The sequence below is a fragment of the Stegostoma tigrinum genome, chromosome 14 (assembly GCF_030684315.1).
Source record: "Stegostoma tigrinum isolate sSteTig4 chromosome 14, sSteTig4.hap1, whole genome shotgun sequence".
NCBI lineage: Eukaryota > Metazoa > Chordata > Chondrichthyes > Orectolobiformes > Stegostomatidae > Stegostoma > Stegostoma tigrinum.
The window spans coordinates 47,488,995-47,509,941 of NC_081367.1; the positions used below are offsets into that span (position 1 = coordinate 47,488,995).

Below are 20,947 nucleotides of genomic sequence, written 5' to 3' on the forward strand. Positions count from 1 at the left end.
TTATGGAATGTGGATGGTTACTGGCTAGCCAACATTTATTACCCATCACTATTTGCCTTTGAGAAGGTGGTAGTGAGCTGCTACCTTGAACCACTGCAATCCATATGCTGTAGGCAATCCACAGTGCCCTCAGAGGCAATTCCAGGTTTTTGACTCAGTGACAGTGAAGGAATGGCGATACATTTGCAAGTCAGGGGGACAGTAAGTATCTTGGAGGGGAACCTGCAGGTGTTGGCTTTCCCAAGTATCTGCTTGTGATCGCGTCTAGGAAGGTGCGGAGTAGGGATCTATGGATTTCTGCAGTATATCATGCAAATAGTAGTGTGGTACTCTTGAAAGTAGGGGTTGGAATGAATGGATGAGGTGCCAATCAAGTGGGCTGACATTTCCTGGATGGTGTTATGCTTTCATGCTTCTCCTGGAGCTGTACTCATCCAGTCAAGTGCTTTTCCACCACAGTCCTGACTTTTATCTCGTAGATAGTGGACTTGCTTTGGGGAGTCAGGATGTGAGTTACTCACCACAGTATTCCTAGTCTTTGACCTGCTCTTTTATCCACTGTAATCAAGTAGTAAGTCAAGTTGAGTTTCTGGTCAGTGATAACACTATTGAATGTTAAAGAACAGCAGTTAGGTTGCCTCTTATTGGGGATGGTTATTGCTTGGCGTTTCAGTGGCATGAATGTTTCTTGCCATCTGTCAGCCTACCTATGGATATTGTCACATTTGAACATGGATTACATCAGTATGAGTGGTGCTAAACATTGTGCAATCATCAAACATTCCACTTCAAATGGAGGGAAAGTCATTGAAGCAGCTGAGTGTAGTTGGACTTAGACTACCCTGAGGAACTTCTCTATCAATGGTCTGGAGGTGAGATGTCTGACCTCCAACAACCACAATTGTCGTCTTATGTGTCAGGTATGACTATAACTAGCAGAGAGTTTTCCTGATTCCCTTTGCTTCCAAATATGCTTGGAATCCTCTGCCAAGGACTATCACTCTTACCTTGCCTCAGGAATTTAGCTGTTTTGTTTGAACCAATACCATAATGAGGTCAGGAGTTGTTTGAACCAATACTGTAATGAGGTCAGGAGGATCTTGGCGGAACCTGGCAGAACCCAAACTGAGTGTCCAGTGAGTGGGGTGTTGGTAAGCAGTAACTGCTTGATAGAAAGTGTCACGAACAGGGCTGTCATTTTACTGATGATCAAGAGTAGACAGGACAGTACTTGGTCAGGGCTGGATGTGTGCTCCATTTTGTGTCCAGGCCATACCTGGGCAATTTTCCATCTCTTCAGGTCATTGTTGCTGTACCAGAACAGCTTAGCTAGGGAAGCAGCACGTCTGGAGCACGAGGACTGTTGCAGAATGTTGTCAGGGCCACGTAGTTGTGGCAGTATCGAGTACCTCCAACTATTTCATATCAAGTGGAGCAAATTGAACTGGCTGAAGACTGGCATTTGTGATGTTGAGGTCCACTGTCAGGGGCTGAGATGGATCACCAATTGCCACTACTAACTGAAGATTGCCGCAGACGTTTCAGCCTTGCCTTTTGCACTAATATGATGGGCTCTTCCATTATTGAGGATATGGATATTTGTGGACCTGCTGCTGCCTCCTAGGAGTTATTTAATTCATAGAATCGCTACAGTGTGGAAACAGGCCCTTTGGCCCAACAAGTCCACACTGACCCTGAGCGCATACACCCCACCGAAGCTACACATCCCTGAACACTATGGACAATTTAGTATGGCCAATCCACCTAGCCTGCACATCTTTGGACTGTGGGAAGAACCGGATCACCCGGAGGAAACCCACAAAGACATGGAAAATCTGCAAACTCCACACAAGGTTGCCTGAGGCTGGAGATGAAGCCAGGTCCCTGCTGCTGAGGCAGCAGTGCTAATTACTGAGCCATTATGCCACCCTATGATTGGACATGGTAGCACGAGAGCTCAGATCTGATCTGTCGTTCGACAGCACGGGATTTAATATTTGCCCATCTCCCCAACCTTCAGTATTATCCGCACTGTGATTACAATGCCTTCATTAAACAGCAGCATGCTATGGTTACCTTAACACATCTGTCACTTCAAGAGATTAATGTATTGGAAATGTGACTACCAAATCTAATGCACCATGTAGACTTGACGTACTTAATTTTTTTCATTGTTACTGTTCAGGTCTTCCTACTTTCTCTTCTGATAATGTTAAGAATTACAAGCATTTGTCAGGCAAGGAAGATAATCAATACATTTGGACTTGCCTGTTTTACCCAGGTCACGAGTCAAACCTGCATTAAAAATTCAAGTTGAAGCATTGTATGACAGTTAAATTAATCCATGACCTCCACTGAAAAGGTAAACTATCACATTTTGTAGTGTATTTCCTACAGCAAGTTCAGGGGGAACTTTGTGTTAAAACTACTTTGCAACAGCATAAAATTAAATGTTGTCTGTTGTTGATCATTCCATATTTATTGCATTATTCTATAATTGTAGTTTTGGATAATATGATATCTTAGATTCATCTGCCAGAAATTATTGGGTCTTATTTCAAAAAGGATGTCCCACATTACAAAGACAATTGTGCAAAAAAAAATTTAATTTTCTTTTCAGGCATTCAGTGGATACTACAGGGGTGGATTTGAGGCTAAAATGACTAAGAGAGAAGCAGCTCTCATATTGGGAGTGAGGTAAAACAATATTTTAATTTGCTATGAAATAACCTTATTTACACAACTGCTAATAGTCTTAAATACACTTTAAGCTGACAATTAAAATAACCTCCAAGGTGATTAAATAAGTTTCTTGGTAGTCTTGAACTATTTGCATGTATCTGAATTTTTGCTGTACTAACCCTGGGTCACGCTCTTGTACAATGCTAAATTATACTATAATAATCCTTAAGTATTCATAAATCTTAGTCTTGGGAATCTTCTTGCTCGCTATACAGTCTGTGTTCAGCTGAAGTAATGTCTGTTTACATAGGCAGAGTTTCATAATGGTTGACCTTGCCCATGGAAGATAATCCAATGCATACATTGTATTTTCTAGCATTTCTCATTTCATTTACTTACACCATTTTATAAGAGCAAGTAGACTATTGTGTGTTTGATTAATAAGTCAGTGGGCATCTGATAGTTGATTGGCTCTGTGGTTAATTCTGCCTAAATTTTATCCTGTTTAAAAAGTACTTTTAGTTTAAAATTTCTGTTTAATAGCCCTACAGCTAATAAAGTTAAGATTCGAGAAGCACATAGAAGAATCATGGTACTTAATCATCCAGACAAAGGTGAGTTCATTTATTCAAAAATCGGGTATTCCTAATTAAAGTGGAGACTGCAGTCCTGCACATTTAACATGTTGAAGAAAACATTTGTTTGACAGGTGGATCTCCTTACCTTGCATCTAAAATCAATGAAGCTAAGGATTTACTGGATTCCCAGAACAAAAAATGATTTTGCAGGAAGACAGTGGAAACATCATCACTGCAGTGAGGATGTATTATGGCTTATTAAGTTAGCCTATTGGCACACCAATCATGTAATCAAGAACCTATTTTAAAATAAATCATCTGATATTCAGTAATACTCTTGTACATTAAATTAATCCCAGAAATAATTCTTCAATGAGAGAAGTACAGGCAATGATCACGAAGTGCTTTTCTCCAAGTTGTGTATGGGCAACGTGGAGGCTGCAGTGCAATAAACAAACAGACTCCTCGAAGGGAAATTTACAGGAACTGAGGTTTTGGGATCAAATTGTCTGATTTAAGTGACTCAATTGGATTCTTTCAGAATAGCAATTCCATCAAGTGTTCCATGCAAAATAAGATGCAAGTCCTCAGCATAAATCATCTGAGAACAAGTATTGATCAAGATGTGAAAGCAAGTGAACCATTCATACAGGAAAGCCAAGCTTAATGAAATTTCATTAAATATTTCTTGAAGAAACTTTTTGCCCATCATCTTGGTTTCTCCGTTCAGTCAGAGTATTAATGTTGCCAATACACATTCAGATTTTTCACCCTACCTCTTTCAAAATGGTCAATGTACATGAAACCAAATTAATATGAGGCCATATTCAAATTAAACATTATTTCTTTCAAAAATTGGATATCTGGTTTAAGTGGCTTTTTAACGGAAAGGTGAAACTTGATAGTTCCATAAACTAAACTTTAACCCTGAGATGCAGTTAATCTGTGGCCACAAGCAAATCATGCATCCATCCCAATCAATCATTACAATCCAAGTGCTACATTCATTTGTAATAAAGGCCACACATCATTTTTCAGCTCTGGTGACATTGTCTCACTCAAGATAGCCAAAGTTCAGTATCAGTCATGGCAAAATGAGGAATATCAGAGTAAGCCATCATTCTGCTGCAGCAGCTGAAGGAGTCTTCAATCGGCTGTGTCATCTAGAATCAATATGCTGAACACTAATGTCACAGAAGGATGACAGTAACAGTCTGCAGCAAGTCAAGGCAGAAGCCTCATCTGACTAGGAAAATGGGAGTAATGTGGAAAGTATCTACAGCTACAAAGTTACTGCAATTCTGTGTACCATAAGTGTTAAAATCACATGATGTCGGAACAGAAGTAGATCATTTGGCTCTGATTCATTGAGCAGTAGAGCAGACTGAAAGCTGCTAACGATGATCCTTAACTCCTTATCTGGTTTGTCCACATAACTCTCATTTCTCTTACTGATTCAAAATCTCTCTGCTTTGAACACTTTGCCCAACCTCAACAGAACTTTACAGTAAAGAATTCCAGAGATTTACTATCCTAGAAGAATTTCCTGTCAAGTGTGTGACCCTGTACGTTGAGGTCCTAGAATGTCTGCAATGGCAAACAACCTCTAAACATCTACCACATCAATTCCATCTTAGAATCTTGCATGTTTCAATAGCTTTTAATCTTTGGTATTCCAATAATTACTGGTCCAGTCTCCTACTTATGAGAAAATCACTTCATACACAGGATCAGCATAGTGAACTTCCTCTGGACTGCCTGATGCCAGTATATCTTTCTTTGGATAAGGGGCCAAAAAGTGCTCATGCTATTCCAGGGGATAACTAATGCCTTTAGTTTTAGCAAGACTTTCCCCATTTTCATACTGCATTCCTTGTTGAAATAAAAGCCAACATTCCATTTGCCATCCCTATTACCTCAACTTGTGTAAATAGGTTGATTAAAATATCTACACATTGTGACATACCTTTGGAGCAGGTGGAATTTCAATCTGGGACACTACCACTGCTCCTCAAGAACACACCTGAATTTGTGTCCTGAATATTACTTACTATCAACAGTGAACACCCACTTCTGACCTTATGATGGAGGGAAATAATGGCTGAATTCAAATTTTAAATATTGTAGGATCTTCATCCACTTATTCAGGTTGTGAAGTAGCTGGAACTGATTTGTAATCAAAAATGTTCATGGCACAAATTCCTAAATCTTAAAAAACCATAACAGTCCCCCAAACTTCGATTCATCCAAGGACTCAAACGACTGATAGAAAATGTTTCTGGAGGCACTGAGTGCAGGAAACATTGCAACTAGCTTTCATTTTTAGAAGAAAAATTATTGCAGACATTAATACCCTTTATGATTTACTTACAAAGGTCCTTCCCCCACCAATCCTTGAATGTTACAGCTATCTGCAGTTTTCTTCACACGAATAATATTCAGCTCTAAGCTTGACAAAGTATATATCTTTGGATTTTCCCACTCAGTTAACCTGTCCATATCACTCTGTGGGCATCCTTATGACCTGCCTGTCAGCTGCAAACTTAGCAACAGTACATTCACTTCCCTCAAAGGGTGCTGGCCGTAACTCTGTGGTAGTCAACCCTGAAAATAATGCATAAAAATAATTATTGATGGGAAGACAAAGGTCTGTGGTAGTAGACTGTAGCCATAACAGCCAGTGAGCATACCCACCAATCCAAACAGAGCACTGCACAAAGATACTAACTCATCTCCCTGCAGTTCCTCTGCTTGGTCAGCAGATAGTTTTCCATCACTACATTCTAATCTTACAATTCCCACTTGCATTGCTGACTCTTGTAAAGCAAACGTAACAGGAGAACATTATGCTGAGGAGAATCTTTACTGCTAGAGGTGGTCTCCTGATCCCCGATAGGTTAGGTTCCTTCCAGTGCTCATGCTCAAAATCTGGAGGATGTGCAGAGAAAGATGCACGTTGGCTCAGGCATGCAATGCAACAAAACACTTTTATACTTCAAATGCCTCATTATTCAGTGCCCCTACTTTTCCTGTCATTCACCCTCACAGTTCAGAGATTTATCATTTATCATCAGCAAACATCCAGCCACTTAACATTGCTAATCAAGTACTGCCTAAGCCATCTTGGTCATTCAGGTTGGCTTTCTGCAGCCAGCAGTTTTTGATTAAACAAACTACAAGACATTCATCAATAGGCCCATTTGCTATCCTCATACCACCACAAAGCATGCAGATAATGATTTCTATTCCAGCCTGTTGAAGAGAAATATTTCCTTACACAATAATGTTATATTGTGTGTGATGTGTGACAGTCATATTCTGGTCACCAGACAAACAGAATTGGAAACTGAAACTGCTTTCCTAAACTTTCTAGCTAGTGGACTGTGACAACTCCTAAATACAGCTGAAACTACTGACTATATCTAAGTAGAGAAATCTCATCCCTAGCAAAGTTTTCAGTTGCAAATTCACACCTCTGACCTTGCTACCCAGTTCAATTGTAGTCCTGTTTCAAACAACTAGGCAGAATTTCCTACTTCCTACATGTACCAATTGATGAATGTTGTTTACTATAATTTGTGTTTCATTATAAAAAAAACTTCACAAATTTTACAAGATCTTACTGATGAAATAAACCAAGTGACATTACATTTTTGGCTAAATATCATAAAGGGATATATATATATAACTTTGAGAGAAGATCGGAGATCCACAATCACTTGAGAACACCAAGCTCTAAATTTTACGGTGACAGCTGCACTCGGTGGAAAATACTAGAGAATGTGGGGAAGTAGTACAACTTTTGTTTTTCAATACAAGCTATATTCTAGAATTATTACTTGATAAAATATATACAAATGAAAAACATTCTCAAATTTTAAACCAAGTAAAATGTTTTAAGAAAATTCCAGAAACCATTTATATTTGCATATTTCAAGTCATAAGATGGAAGATCAAACTTTATTTAATCAACTATTTGCATACAAAACATATTGCACATCAACCAATCAAAACTGAAAATAAAAATTCTCTAAGGACTCTAACAAATGTAGTTTACATGGAAAATTGTTTCTCTGGAACTTAATCTTACAATAGTTGGATTATTTTGGCAATGACATCTACAACCAGTTTAGTGTAACATCCAAAGCATTGCTTGATTTTTAAATACTGTACATTTAATAAATAAACCAAACAAGCCCCTTTTTAAAACAGTCACTGCCAATCTCATCCCAATGTCCCTGCAGATGTATAGATGCAAACGAATATTCTCCAGTGGTCTGCAATTTTTCTACATACAGTATTAAAAAACCTACAGAGATTTAGTAAAATTGACCAGTTTCCAGACTAGTATCACCAAGCATACCAAATGTTAAATTTACAATTCAGTGCAAAATTTTGAAACTGCATTTTCTACTTTTTCCTCAGAAGTGGTTGCATATTGGAGAACTTGACAAAAAGCAGCCAATGCTTTTATCCAGTATTACAGTAAATGTCAATGATCTCCATTTCAGAATAATCTGAAATTTATTTTAAACATATCAAAACATCTCCCTACAACCAGCTAGTTCTTTTAATTTTGCATCTATTGTCTGAAGGCACAATATCTGATTAATGTATTGAGAACTTAACTAGGTGAAAAACAAATTTATACAAGTGTTTTAATCAAGAACCCTCCCATATCCATTCCAGTACAGAGGAACTAGAAAAAAAAGTGCGCCGCAAAGTCTGGCAGTCCTTATTCTATCTTTGGCAAGCTTTTACAAGCACTATTAGAAAATACAAATTTATGCAGAACTGAATGATGGTGGGTAATGTTTAAGAAACACCGTTCACCACAACTTTAGTTCCATTTCCTTGGTATTCTCTTTGCTGGCTTTCCTTGGAAACCTTGTGTGTAGGAGCTTCATCACCAGAAACACTGTTCATTCCATTAATGGTCTTGTTAGCTGGAAATTGTTCAATCACATCCTCTTGCACCTGCTGAGCATGAGTGTTTTAATTGAAATGGTTAACTTTGAAAGAAAGAGAGGTTATTCACACAGCTGAATATTCAAGGTGGATACCATAAAAAAAAGTAATTCAGAATTGCAGAGGATACAAGTATAATGTAAAATGCTCAAATGTTAAACAAATAATTCAGGAACATTTCATCTAAGGCTACTTTTCTTGTTAAAACCAAAAATTTAGTTTCTAGAAACATCCTTCTTTGAAAAGGGGGCATTCTGGTACAAATTAGCAGAAAACCGTAACTAATCCTAGTTCTTGGGACAATCAACATAATGCATTAATATACATTAATTTAGATTATTGTTCAGCTTTTCCTCAAACAGCCTAATCCTTGTGGCTGACATTTTGCTGCTTACCAATAAATTTTCTATAACTCATTAACAGTATTACAATACTCTTTAATTACTTGATTAAATTTGTTCACACATTACAAACTCTACACAAAGACAATAACTTATATATTACTAATCTAAGGCACAAAAACAAGTTCTTTGCTGACTGATTCCATGCTAGTACTTAATTTCCACACAAATCTCATTACAATACTTTTAAGTTGCATTTAATCAGTATGCATGTGAAAATTGATCTAATGACTGCAGAGAGAAGAAAGCCAAAGGTATCCGAGTTATGGCAGAGGTGGTAAGATGAAGAAGCCACTATTGGATATTCATTCCTTTTTAAAAACTCACGCAGTGTAAGCATAAAAGTGCAGTCCCATGAACCCAGAAACACAAGAACGGAAGAGGATAGCATGTTAAACTGTGAAAAATTGTGAACTGACCAGGGTGCACACCGTAAGTTAGAAATTATGTAACTCATTTCTTTAGCAAGTGGTGTACAAGTGCAAAAAACTAGAAGCCAGATGAGAGGGTTCAAATAGGGAGTTTCAGAAGACTAAGCATGGAGTTGGGACACCATCATACACTATAGGAATAAAGGTGGAGGTGAGAGAGGAGGTAATATAGATACTAGATGGATTAACAGTGCATTTTTGAAGACAGGATGTTGGCAGAAGTGAACTGTTGCTTGGCAGTTTTCTAAATAATCTAACACGGACATACAGGACTGAATATAAATTACAGTAGAGCCACAAAACTGATCCCCAGCATCAAGGATTTGCTGAGAGGAAGTAATAGAAGAACAAGCCTTTCAACCTGGCAATGAAGTCTTTTCTACATGTATACAAAATTGTCAGGATTGTGGAAATATTTATCCAAAATATTGAACAAGCTGTTCGGTGTTAAATTCATAATACATAACTTTAAGACCAACAAGATTATACACACACACACACACACACACGATGGGATTAATTTGAAGGGGGTGGTGGCAGCAGTGGAAGCTGTTGATAGACAAATGAGCTTCCTTATTAACAATTATTTTGTTGTTTCATGAGAAGGACATTGCTCTTCAAATGAGCGTTCAACTTCATTGCTGGCAGAAATAAGATGGAACTATTCTTGCAGCTCGTGTTATTACTGATTAAGGATTGCTTGATGCTGACAAGGTGATCACTTGATTTTTTTTGAAAACAAATAAGTTTCAATCTTAGCACTGGTCACTCAAGTGTGAAGGCCTATAGTGATCAAATGATAACTTTAAAAAGTGATCATTAAGGGGATCAACTAAACTTGTTCTGATGATTTAAATATATTAGTGTCAGATCTAAGTACGATTTTGCATCAATTCCAGAATGTATTTTAAAAATACAAGATCTAACCTCTCTCGAAAATCCTATTTATTTCACAGCCCCGTACATTTAATGCTATTTATCAATACAGACGTTGCTGCTTGTAGAGATTCTTTCCCAAGAATGCAAGTTGCTCACTAAATATACTATGAGTAGAAATGAGTTACATAATATCACTGATCTCAATATTGTTTTACTTCTAAACTTAGTTAGAGCTTCAAATAAATGGTAGCGAACTACTTTAACCATGCCATGTACCCTAGAGTTTCCAAAGGTCATCACAGCAGTATAGTCTTTAAAGGGCAATTTAATCGACATTAGTGAAGTTTATTTTTCAAATAAAATTCAGATATTCAGGTTATTTGGGATTTTGGCTGCTTAAAAAGTCTGGTTTTATAACAGCAGTTTCATTTGAAGATTCTTTTTTCAACGCCGCCATGGTTCACAAATTCAACCATGGTTCAGTGTAATCCCTTTAGAACGCAGAACAGTACAGGCCCTTGAGCCCACGATGTTATGCCGAACTTTTACCCTAAACCTAAGGTAAGGTCTATCTAACCTCTGTCCAATGTTTACATGGAAGAAAAATCCAGGGAATGGCTTTGAAAATCAGAACAAATTTAGCTTGTGTCTCCAAAGTTGTAACCATTGCCAGCAACTGATAGCGTGAACAAATTAAATTAGTTTTTTTAAAATCAGCTCTAATTCAGTAGCAATAGCAAAAGACAAGCCATCCAAAGATTTGTCATGAACAGCCGCTATTAGTGCATCCAAAAAGTTGATAGGATGTATCTAGTGGATGAAGAGAATTAGCATGCTTTCTGCTTGTGCATTAGTTTGCACTCATTCTTCACCCACGCCACTGGCTAGTTGCAATGCAACAAAGACAACCACATGTGCAAGAACAGGCTGTCAGTGACAAGTATTAAACAATGCCTACTTGTGGCAGCACACAAAAAACTGTGTACCCACAGTTCCAGGCTCAAATTTCAGAGGAACTTCTTATGAACAGAAGGCTTTGTAGAGTGCATGCTCATTGGCATTCGGGCACCCCCAGCATTCATAAACCAAATTTCCAAATATGGGCAAATGTCTCCAACTACCTAGTGGTACAGGTGGAGGGATAAGGGAGTAAATCCTAACAAAACACCACTTGCAACAAAACCAATGCTATTCCCCTTGGTCTCAACTGGGGAGGTCAACGGGGATCCTGATGTTTGGACAGCCCAGCAGTCCCCATAGATTTAGTCCAGACTTGAGACTAGAGTAGACTTACTGGTTTTATTGCAATGGAAACACAAGATAAAGGAAAGCATTTACAAGCAATAAGCTCACATTGATCAGCACAGTGAATGAGTAGTACACAGGAGCAGACTGTGCAGCTCTTTGAGCCTGCTCCCCCATTTTCCCAAGCTATCCTCACCATCCCAGGACTCAGTCTGATAAACATCTTCTGCATTTCCTCAATGAAAAGTGTATTCTTCTTTGGGAAAGGAAAACAAAACTCCAAAAAGTACATCAAGTGCAGTACCAAAGATCTACAAGAATCTTTATTGGCAACAATCTTTACTCCTGTACTCAAATTGTCTTGCAAAAAAAAGGTCAATGTACCATTTTTAATTGCTTAATTAATTGTCTTAACTGCTTGCTGTACCTGTGTGTTACCTCTCAGTGACTTATCCAAAGGAACTTGGGCGACTTGAGGAATGCACAGTACATGGAAAAATACCGAGGCATATTAAGGAAGTGGGGGACTTAGAAACGACTACTAAAAGATCCCTAAAGGCCACTGACCAGGTTGATAAGGTTTTTTAAAAAGCACATGGAATCCTTTCCTTTATTAGCCAGAAGTTATCAGGAACTATATAAATCATTAGTTACACCACAACTTGAGCGCTTTCAACGCCAGTCATTTTGTTACGGAAAGCATGTAATAGCAATGAAGAGGGTACAAAGGAGATCAGAGTATGTTGCCAGGTCTTTTGGTGGGGGGGGGGGAAATCAGCTGGTTAATAATGCAACACAGCTGTGATCAACATGGAACACCACTGACTGCATATCGACTAGCATGCACACATCTGGGAGATGAACACGTAACGTTTTTCTTTGTGATGTGCTCTCGGTAAACCTTATCTTCCTTACATCTCTTAAAAAGCAGTCAAACTCCAAGAACTGGACTTTCACTTCAGTGCTGGAAGATATCTCAAGATTAAGCGACCCTATTTGAGTTGAAAGACACATGGAAGGAACAAATTTTGCATTTTTTTTAAAGAAAAGATGATTTCTGTCTACCATTGCAAGTAGCAAGTTCCTTGCAGTAAAAGCTACATGTTACACAGAAGACCATCACTGCAGGGAGCTTCACACTGCTGTCGGCAGAATCCTTAACTAAGAACATCTTTACCTACTGGTGAATTTCAGCTTACAGCATGGCCATTTGGTCTCAGACATCATAGTCCAGGGGCGATAAATTAGAACGGACAAGAAGCTCCCTGAGCTTCGCTGTTACCACAAGATTTGTGCAACTAACACTTTTCAGAATGAACCATGACACAAAATATCCTAAACACATCCATCAGGGCACTGGCAACAACTAGATTGGTTCATCACCAAAAGTGACTCTCTGAATTCTATGCTTAACACATGCAGGTACCACTATGATACTGATGTGCAACAGGGTAAGGATGAAACTATCAAAAGCTTTTTCATTCAAAGCAAAATGCGACACTCGTAATCAACATTAGCCAATGTCAGCTTAGAACCATATGAACTGGCATTCCTGGGGTGTGGAACCAAAATAGAACATATTCAAGATAACTGCAACACCATACTCTCAACACATGGGAAACAAGAGCTCAAAATACTAACAAAAGGCTAACGTAACAGTGAAGGAACCCAGTGTTGCCAAGCAGTGTGTCCTCACTAATTACAGGAAAGATCCAAGAGAGAAAACTGAATTACCAGAGCCACTCAATGAAAATTCCAAAAGACTGCTAAAAGGTGGTATACCAATGATTCCCGGATACAAATCTGGCACAGTATCCAGATGTTCTTTAATGCAGGCAATATGGGGGGTGGTGATGGAGGAAATGCATGACAGAATCAACAAGGCAATAGGTCCAGCAGCAAAGAAAATGACTCCAGTGAAAACTAAGACAAGTTTGATTACAACTAACTTCAATAAAGTTAGAGATTGGTGAAATATTGGTCAACTCTAAAGGTGAACACTTACCAAGCAGGCTCAAGACATGACAGAAAGCTTTGCTGTGACATGTTGAGCCCACAGTGGAAGAGCACAGTTAAGCTCCTGACTCACTTATTTGGGAAAAACTCCAGGTGCTGATGCTCCACCACCTGAAAGTAATAAACACAGAAAAATGGCACTCCTCCAGCATCTGCATGAACTTGTCTCTCTGCTGGAGGGAAGGTGTAGTATCCCAGGATATGCATGATGATGCAAACTCTGGGACCCTTTAATAATAACAAGAGTAACCACAGCAACTGCAATAATTAATTACCAAGGCATCGCCCTGGCTCAGCATCATGGGAGAAATATTTGTTTATGTTGCCTCCTGTCAGACCAGAGATGTTAACTGAACACATCTATCATAAATCCATGTGGCTTCAGACTGGAAGAACTAGAAATGACAATCTTCTCAGTTAAGCTGCAATGAAGAGAGGCCAGTAATTATTTCCTTCATCCACCTCAACAAGGCACACGACCAAATGAGCAGGGACAAACTATTTAACCTACAGAAGAAAGCACAATGAAGCTGCTCAAAGTGATCTCTTTCTTTAACATGATGGGTCAAGTCAATTACAGCAAGAAACACTGCAACACTTCCAGATTCACAGTGGAGTCAAATGGCTGCGTTCTAATAGTGACGTTTTGGCTAGATACACACTAGCATATTCATTTCTTGTCGTATACTTACAAGTCATCTACCAAGGATGCCCACAACTAATCGAACTGTTTAGACTTGCTCATGAGTTCCCTACAAGGCCCTGTGTAAAGGTGACAATGCCTGACAAACATTCCAAACTGAGGAACATCTAAAGTGGCAAACCATATTATGGTTTGATTTGATTATCAGGATGACAAAATGTCATGGTTCAGGATTTGCCTTACCTCCATCTATCACCAATGAGTCCGACACTGGAGTTGACATCTATAGGGCAATTTTACCACGGCCAATCTACCTAATTGGCACATCTTTGGACTTTGGGAGGAAACCAGAGTAACTGGCAGAAACCCACGCAGATATGGAGAGAATATGCAAACTCAACAGAGACAAATTCACCCTAGGTGAGAATTGAACCGAAGTCCTTGGCACTGTGAGGCTGCAGTGCTAACCATTTTGGCACCATGCCAATAGGTAGGGGAAAGACTGAACAGGCTTCACCCTCACTGTCACAGATGTACTGTCATTGTCTCTTGTGGGATGAGGTCAGAACTAGTATAGTAGGTCATCTCCAAAGTTTGTACCTTATTATGTACAGCTCACTTTAATGAGGAGTTATTTATTTACTTACAGAACTCTCTAGTACAGGAGACTACTCGATCCATTGTGTGCACCAGCTTCTGAAAGGGCTACCTGGCTAGTCCTATTCTCAAGCCCTATCTCCACAGCCCTCTGAATTCATCACTTGCAAATATATATCCAGCTCTCTCTTTTGAGACCTGCTGTGGAACCCACTTCGACCAGTCTCCCAGTCAGCACATTCCATCCAAATCCTAAAAACTGAGTAAAGTTCTCATCTCACTCCTAATTCAATGCGCCATAACGGGGGTACAAGATGCAAGTCAGCACAGCTATTTCAACCACTTAAAAGACATGACAACTGGTAACTTGACAGTTTACATTGATGCAAAAGTGTTCTACTGCCCAAAAGGTAGTAAGTGATTTCACATCCTAAATGGAAATGCATGAATATGAATGCCCCAATAAGACTGTATATCTGCCATCTGAATGTGAACTGGTCACAAAAATCAGTAAGTTTACCTGAGGAATATGATGGAAGTGTTGATGTCAAAAGATGAACTGCACACTTAACTTTGTGCATTGCTGATTTATACATGCAAAAAAGTTAAAACTGAATCCATCTGACTAATTACACAATCTTAAAAAATTGGTCACTGCTAGTTCTTTATTCAGAAACTGACACAGTCAGAACGTTCCCATTGCCAAAATTAACGCAGTCCCTGTTTTGATAGCAAGATATGCATGTAATATAACTGCAGCCACATGACTAATAACAGATACAACCAGGATATCAGTATTACTGCCAATTTTGTTATTCAAAATCTTACCAATGTAGTTGCATTTTTGCTGGATGCAAGATTCTCCTTAGGCTGGACCCGTTGTCGGCTCTGTGATTCCGCTCGAGATATGTAATCAGCTACAGTTACTGTCATTGAAAACAAAAAAACTCTTTATACCTCATTTTGCATATTGCTTGATGAACTGCATGGATTACATGTCTTTGCAAGTGTCTCCTAAACAAGTGACAACCATTTCAATTTAATCAAGACAGACAAAGTGTCATATTATAGTCATAAAATGATGCAAGGTGCACTTGGGATTAAATTAAAGGTTAGGCAAGGCTTTAAATAAAAAAAGTAATAGTTACTCCCTTTAAGCTTGCTTTCATTACAATGCAGGTTTCCTGTGAATTTTTAACGTACATAGCTCACACTTATGGTAAGTGCTAGTACCACCGTTGACTGAACCAATGCATTTTTATGAAGTATTATTAAACAATTAAGGTATTTCCTACATTTAATGAAGTGACCAGTGTTTGGTGATAATTGCTATGGTAATCTGTAAATCCCTTTGTTAGATATTTTTATTTAAATAGAAATTACACCAAGACAACTACTCAGTTTACAACTGAATTTTTATTAACTTTATTGGTCATTCCTGTATCAAACAGAAACTCAAACTGGATGAAACAACTTAAGGAATGGAAATCATCGATTAGAACATGGAAACAAACCGTTCGACCGGTAAAGTGCTCATCATCACTTCAGTATTTATATCCGCTATCCCACTACTCTACTGTAATCTGACTTTCCTGTTCATTCTCAAGACCTCTTCCACACTTTTCCTTCATGCAGTTGTAATTCCTACAAAAAGTATGCAAATCAATATTAGACAGAATTTCCATTGATAAATCTCAACTGTGATTTCTGACTTCTAATCAACCTCGTCCAACACTATGGCTCCCCTATCCTGCTTCTAATATGTCTATAGCCGAATCTTGTTTGAATCACTTGGGGACTGAAACTTGTTCTCAATACTGAACAAAGGAACAACAAGACTCAATCAGCCCACTGACACTTTCTTTGTTTAGGTTAAAATAACTGATGTTGACTCATTTCTCAACTGCAAAATGTTTATTGTGATCCAGAATTTTTGTGTTTTATAGTACATTTCACTTATGAAATCAGAGGTTCAACAAACTGAATCCTGTGGGCAAAGGAATCCCGAGGAATTTTCACAACCAATGAACACATGCCAAACAAGCAATGTGATACTAATGAAAACAAATTCCACACTGATTTTTAAGAATTGGCTCAACAGGTAGCAAGGTGGTACAATGATATCCAATATTGTAACAATAAAAAAAATGAATATTTGTCCGTCATTGCCACTACACCACTCAATTGAACAGAAGGGAAGTTCATCATTGTCACTGAAGATTTTAAACGAAGATGTGACATCATAGATGCAATTATTACAACTTATACCATGTTGACATCACTTAAAATATTTAATTTTTTTTAAATTTCTGAACTAGCATGGCTATTTATTTCTGAACTCAGACATTCCTCCTCCAAGCAAACAGTAAGTTATGTTGTGATACCTAGCTGAAATCAGGTAAACCACCTTAAGCTCATCAGAAAAAAGCACCAGTATCTGACCGAGCTGTTACATTCGACATTTTTCCAGACAGAACCACTACACAAGGAGAATACTCAGATTTAACGAATGTTTTCTCCCCAAACACGTCTCAATATCACGTCTAGCATTTCACCAATCACCACAGAAATATCTGTATCCTAAAACGTTCTACAAGGACTTGTAAACTTTAGGGATATACTAGCAATACAATAAACAGATATGGACAATGTTATAGTCAGTTTAAATCAAATGAAGATAAGTGAAAATTACAGGATATAGAAAGGAACAGATAACGCAAGTACCTCAAACTGCACTGAAACAGCAAAACTTAAAGCTGAAAGAGGTTGGAAAATTTGAGAACTTTAGTTTTAATGCTGAACGTACCTAACCAACGTGTTGGACCAACCAAAGGCAACAGAACGTCGAACTACAAAGTCAAGATAGTAGGGCACATGGTATTGGGGACAAAATACTGACTTGGATTGAAAATTGGCTGGCTGACAGGAAGCAAAGAGTAGTGATTTACGGGTCCCTCTCAGAATGGCAAGTGGTGACCAATGGGGTACCACAAGGTTCGGTGCTGGGACCGCAGCTGTTTACAATATACATTAGTGATATAGACGAAGGCATTAAAAGTAATATTAGCAAATTTGCTGATGACACAAAACTGGGGGACAGGGTGAAAAGTGAGGAGGATGTTATGAGAATACAGGGTGACTTGGACAGGCTAGGTGAGTGGACAGATGCAGTTTAACGTGGATACATGTGTGGTTATACACTTTGGTGGCAAGCACAGGAAGGCAGATTACTATCTAAATGGAGTCAAGTTAGGTAAAGGGGAAGTACAATGAGATCTAGGTGTTCTTGTACATCAGTCAATGAAAGCAAGCATGCAGGTACAGCAGGCAGTGAAGAAAGCTAATGGCATGCTGGCCTTCATAACAAAAGGAACTGAGTATAGGAGCAAAGAGGTCCTTCTGCGGTTGTACAGGGCCCTGGTGAGACTGAACCTGGAGTATTGTGTGCAGTTTTGGTCTCCAAATTTGAGGAAGGACATTCTTGCTATTGAGGGGGTGCAGCATAGGTTCACGAGGTCAATTCCCGGAATGGTGGGACTATCATGTGTTGAAAGATTGGAGCAACTGGGCTTGTATAGACTTGAGTTTAGAAGGATGAGAGGGGATCTGATTGAGATGTGAAAGATTAAGGGATTGGACATTCTGGAGGCAGAAAGCACATTTCCGCTGATGGGTGAGTCCAGAACCAGAGGACACCGTTTAAAAATAAGGGGTAGGCCATTTAGAACAGAGTTGTGGAAAAACTTCTTCACCCAGAGTGTGGTGGATATATGGAATACTCTGCCCCAGAAGGCAGTGGAGGCCAACTCTCTGGATGCTTTCAAGAAAGAGATAGATAGAGCTCTTAAAGATAGTGGTATCAAGGGTTATGGGATAAGGCAGGAACAGGATACTGATTGTGGATGATCAGCCGTGATCATAATGAATGGTGGTGCTGGCTCGAAGGGCAAAATGGCCTACTCCTGCACCTATTGTCTATTGAAAGAGGCTGGATGATGAAAGCAAAGCACTGCAGATGCTGGAAATCTAGAATATAAAATAGTTCTGGAGAAACTCAGGCAGATCTGTCAGCATCTGTGGACAGAGAAACAGAATTGATGTTTCAAGTCCAAAACAAGTGAGTTCTGAAGAATCAGACTTGAAACATCAACTCTGTTTTTCTCTCCACAGATACTGCCAGACCTGCCATGTTTCTCCAGCACTTTAATATTTTATGTCAGAGCAAGTCAGGGTCAAACCGTCTGATCAAGTCTAGTCACCAAAGAAAAAATGTGAAACATTCACATGACTGAGCAACACAATAAGTGACAAACACAATTCTTGGTGTCAAAAGGTATGCGTTGAAGATGAAATGGAAAAACTCAGGTTTTTCAGTCTGAAAATGAGGCTTCCAAGAATAGATTGTTGAGTTATACACTTTAGTTAAGGAAATGACATCCAAATATCCAAAAAATATTACCCTAAATCAAACATCAATTCGAACAAGGGAACAAGCTCAAAGTGACAAAAGATAAATTTATGGCTGAAATTAAGAAACATCTTTGCATGAAGTTATCAAAGTATGGAACATACTTCTGGGATAGAATCATGTAAAAAACAAAGCATATGCTGCAGTGGGGAGGAGAGGGAGAAAACTAGAGCAGATTTATTTTCCAAGTGGATGAATTTATAAAAATATAATATTGTAAAATGTAATGCATTTAGCTTGGATAAATACTAAGTTGCAAGAAGACTTGTGAGCTGATGTGCTTTGAGTTTCTGTTCAAGTCCTTATTAAAACTATTTATCTCTTCAAAATGATCATTGATCAGATATTGCAGAATTGTTTAATGGGATGCTCCATTTTTCAGCATCTGTAGAGGTATGCAATCAAAAATAAATTGGCTGACCTGAGAAAACAGGACACATACTTCCAAAGAAACTCTGTCAGTCACCACACATATATAACGCTTTTGGAGAGATTATACCCAAATACTCAGTGCCTCACAATCATATTCTCTACAGCCTAGAAAATAGGCAAATATGAATCGCACGCTCATAATTTATTTGGAAAGCTCTTTTTATGGTTGGTATTATTGCAGATGTTTACTGTTTTAAGCAATTAGAAAATTTACATTCTGCTGTCAATTTATCCATAATATTTGCTTTAAACTAAAAATTTCTAAACACACCAAAACAAAGAACTACAGATGAATGCAAAATAGATTCAGTTGTATTAATTTATAAATGCATGTGCTTTTGTACAAAGTACGCTGTACTCGAGTTTGAGGATTATGCACTTCTATTTTCCAACATGAAATGTTCTCAATCTTGTGAGACTGAAAAATATGATAGACAAACTTAACACTTCTCCAAAAATCAAAAACATAATCACATTTGTTCTTTAGGATGTTATTTAACAGCAGGTTAAATCATGGTACTGAAAGAAGTAGGAACAGTTTCAGCTGAGAACAAAAATGTACATTCTGTAATAAAACTAATGCTCTCAAAATTTTATTCATACTCCCCCAAACAATTCAGCTCACACAGTACCCCATTATCTGCTAACTCCGAATCCAGAGATAGATAAAATTACATCCATGAAAATGCAGACACCAAAAAGATTTCTTCTACTACTGACCAACTCTCACTAAAATAGTTACTATCACAAAATACTGCACTTAAGCATAGCAGAAACAGAAATATTACTTTTGATCCGTCAAGCCAGTTTTGCTTTACACATCACAGTTAATATGTTCAACTGTTTCTTTGCTTTTGATACACACTCCTGATACAGTTACCCAACAAAACTTAACCTGTGTTCTCAAAATTTCACCTGACAGTATCATAGACTTTTGAAAGTCAGAGTTTCATATTTCCACTTCCACGAGTGTAAAATAAAAAGCACGAGAATTGCTAAGCAGCTTTGTTATCACACTCTGTGCAGTATTTCACCAGAAGAAACAATTTATCAAGCCCCTTTATCATTCTGAATAGCCCAATTATGCGTTCCCTTGAATTTAGACGGTCAGGGATAATAAGTCAATTTTTATTACATCATCACGTGAATCTGTACTGTAGTACAGCACCTCCACACCAATATATCCTTCGTGAGGTACAAGCTCAAGGGTGAACAGAGATGAAGTCTGACCAAGACACTGCACAAGGGTATGACTTTCCAACAATATGTGGTTCCACTTTTCAAGAAAGGTGGTACAGACATCCCCAGGAATTAGAGGGAAATTATTGGGGGAAATGAAATTAATCCCCACTAGGGCAGGCTCTATTTTATGCGGGATGATGAGAATGGTTGTCAGAGGGCGATCAAGCACAAAAAATCTGACTGAATTTTTCAAGTGGTGACCAGGTGTGTGGTTGATATTGTTAATATGGATTTCAAGGTCCCACATTAAACACTCAAAGGAGATAAATGCACATGGGATCCAGGCTAACTTGGGAAGCTGAATTCAAACTTTGATCAGTGATAAGAGACAGTGGGTGGTGGTAGAAGGCTGTTTGTTATGTCTG

The 20,947-nt window shown here is 38.4% G+C and overlaps 2 protein-coding genes across 9 annotated transcripts in view; one reads left to right on the forward strand and one right to left on the reverse strand.

The window, feature by feature from the left end:
* dnajc19 (DnaJ (Hsp40) homolog, subfamily C, member 19) overlaps window positions 1-19,172 on the forward strand; it is a 30,450-nt gene extending 11,278 nt beyond the window's left edge. For 2 of the 5 annotated variants that reach the window (XM_048541570.2, XM_048541567.2), the window contains 3 exons: window positions 2,621-2,697; window positions 3,226-3,296; window positions 3,374-3,592. In XM_048541570.2, the coding sequence (XP_048397527.1) occupies window positions 2,621-2,697; window positions 3,226-3,296; window positions 3,374-3,462 (237 nt within the window). In that variant the 3' untranslated portion in view covers window positions 3,463-3,592. Of the gene's footprint in view, window positions 1-2,620; window positions 2,698-3,225; window positions 3,297-3,373; window positions 3,593-15,891 lie in introns of those variants that run through there. The other 3 variants (XR_007248617.2, XM_048541569.2, XM_048541568.2) reach the window with 3 other exon arrangements.
* The window catches only part of fxr1 (FMR1 autosomal homolog 1), a 100,595-nt gene continuing 86,859 nt past the window's right edge, over window positions 7,212-20,947 (reverse strand). For 2 of the 4 annotated variants that reach the window (XM_048541565.2, XM_059651120.1), the window contains exons 16-17: window positions 15,269-15,366; window positions 7,212-8,237 (exon numbers count right to left, since the gene is read on the reverse strand). In XM_048541565.2, coding sequence (XP_048397522.1) covers window positions 8,076-8,237; window positions 15,269-15,366 — 260 coding nt within the window. In that variant the 3' untranslated portion in view covers window positions 7,212-8,075. Of the gene's footprint in view, window positions 8,241-15,268; window positions 15,367-20,947 lie in introns of all 4 variants that reach the window. The other 2 variants (XM_059651119.1, XM_059651121.1) reach the window with 1 other exon arrangement.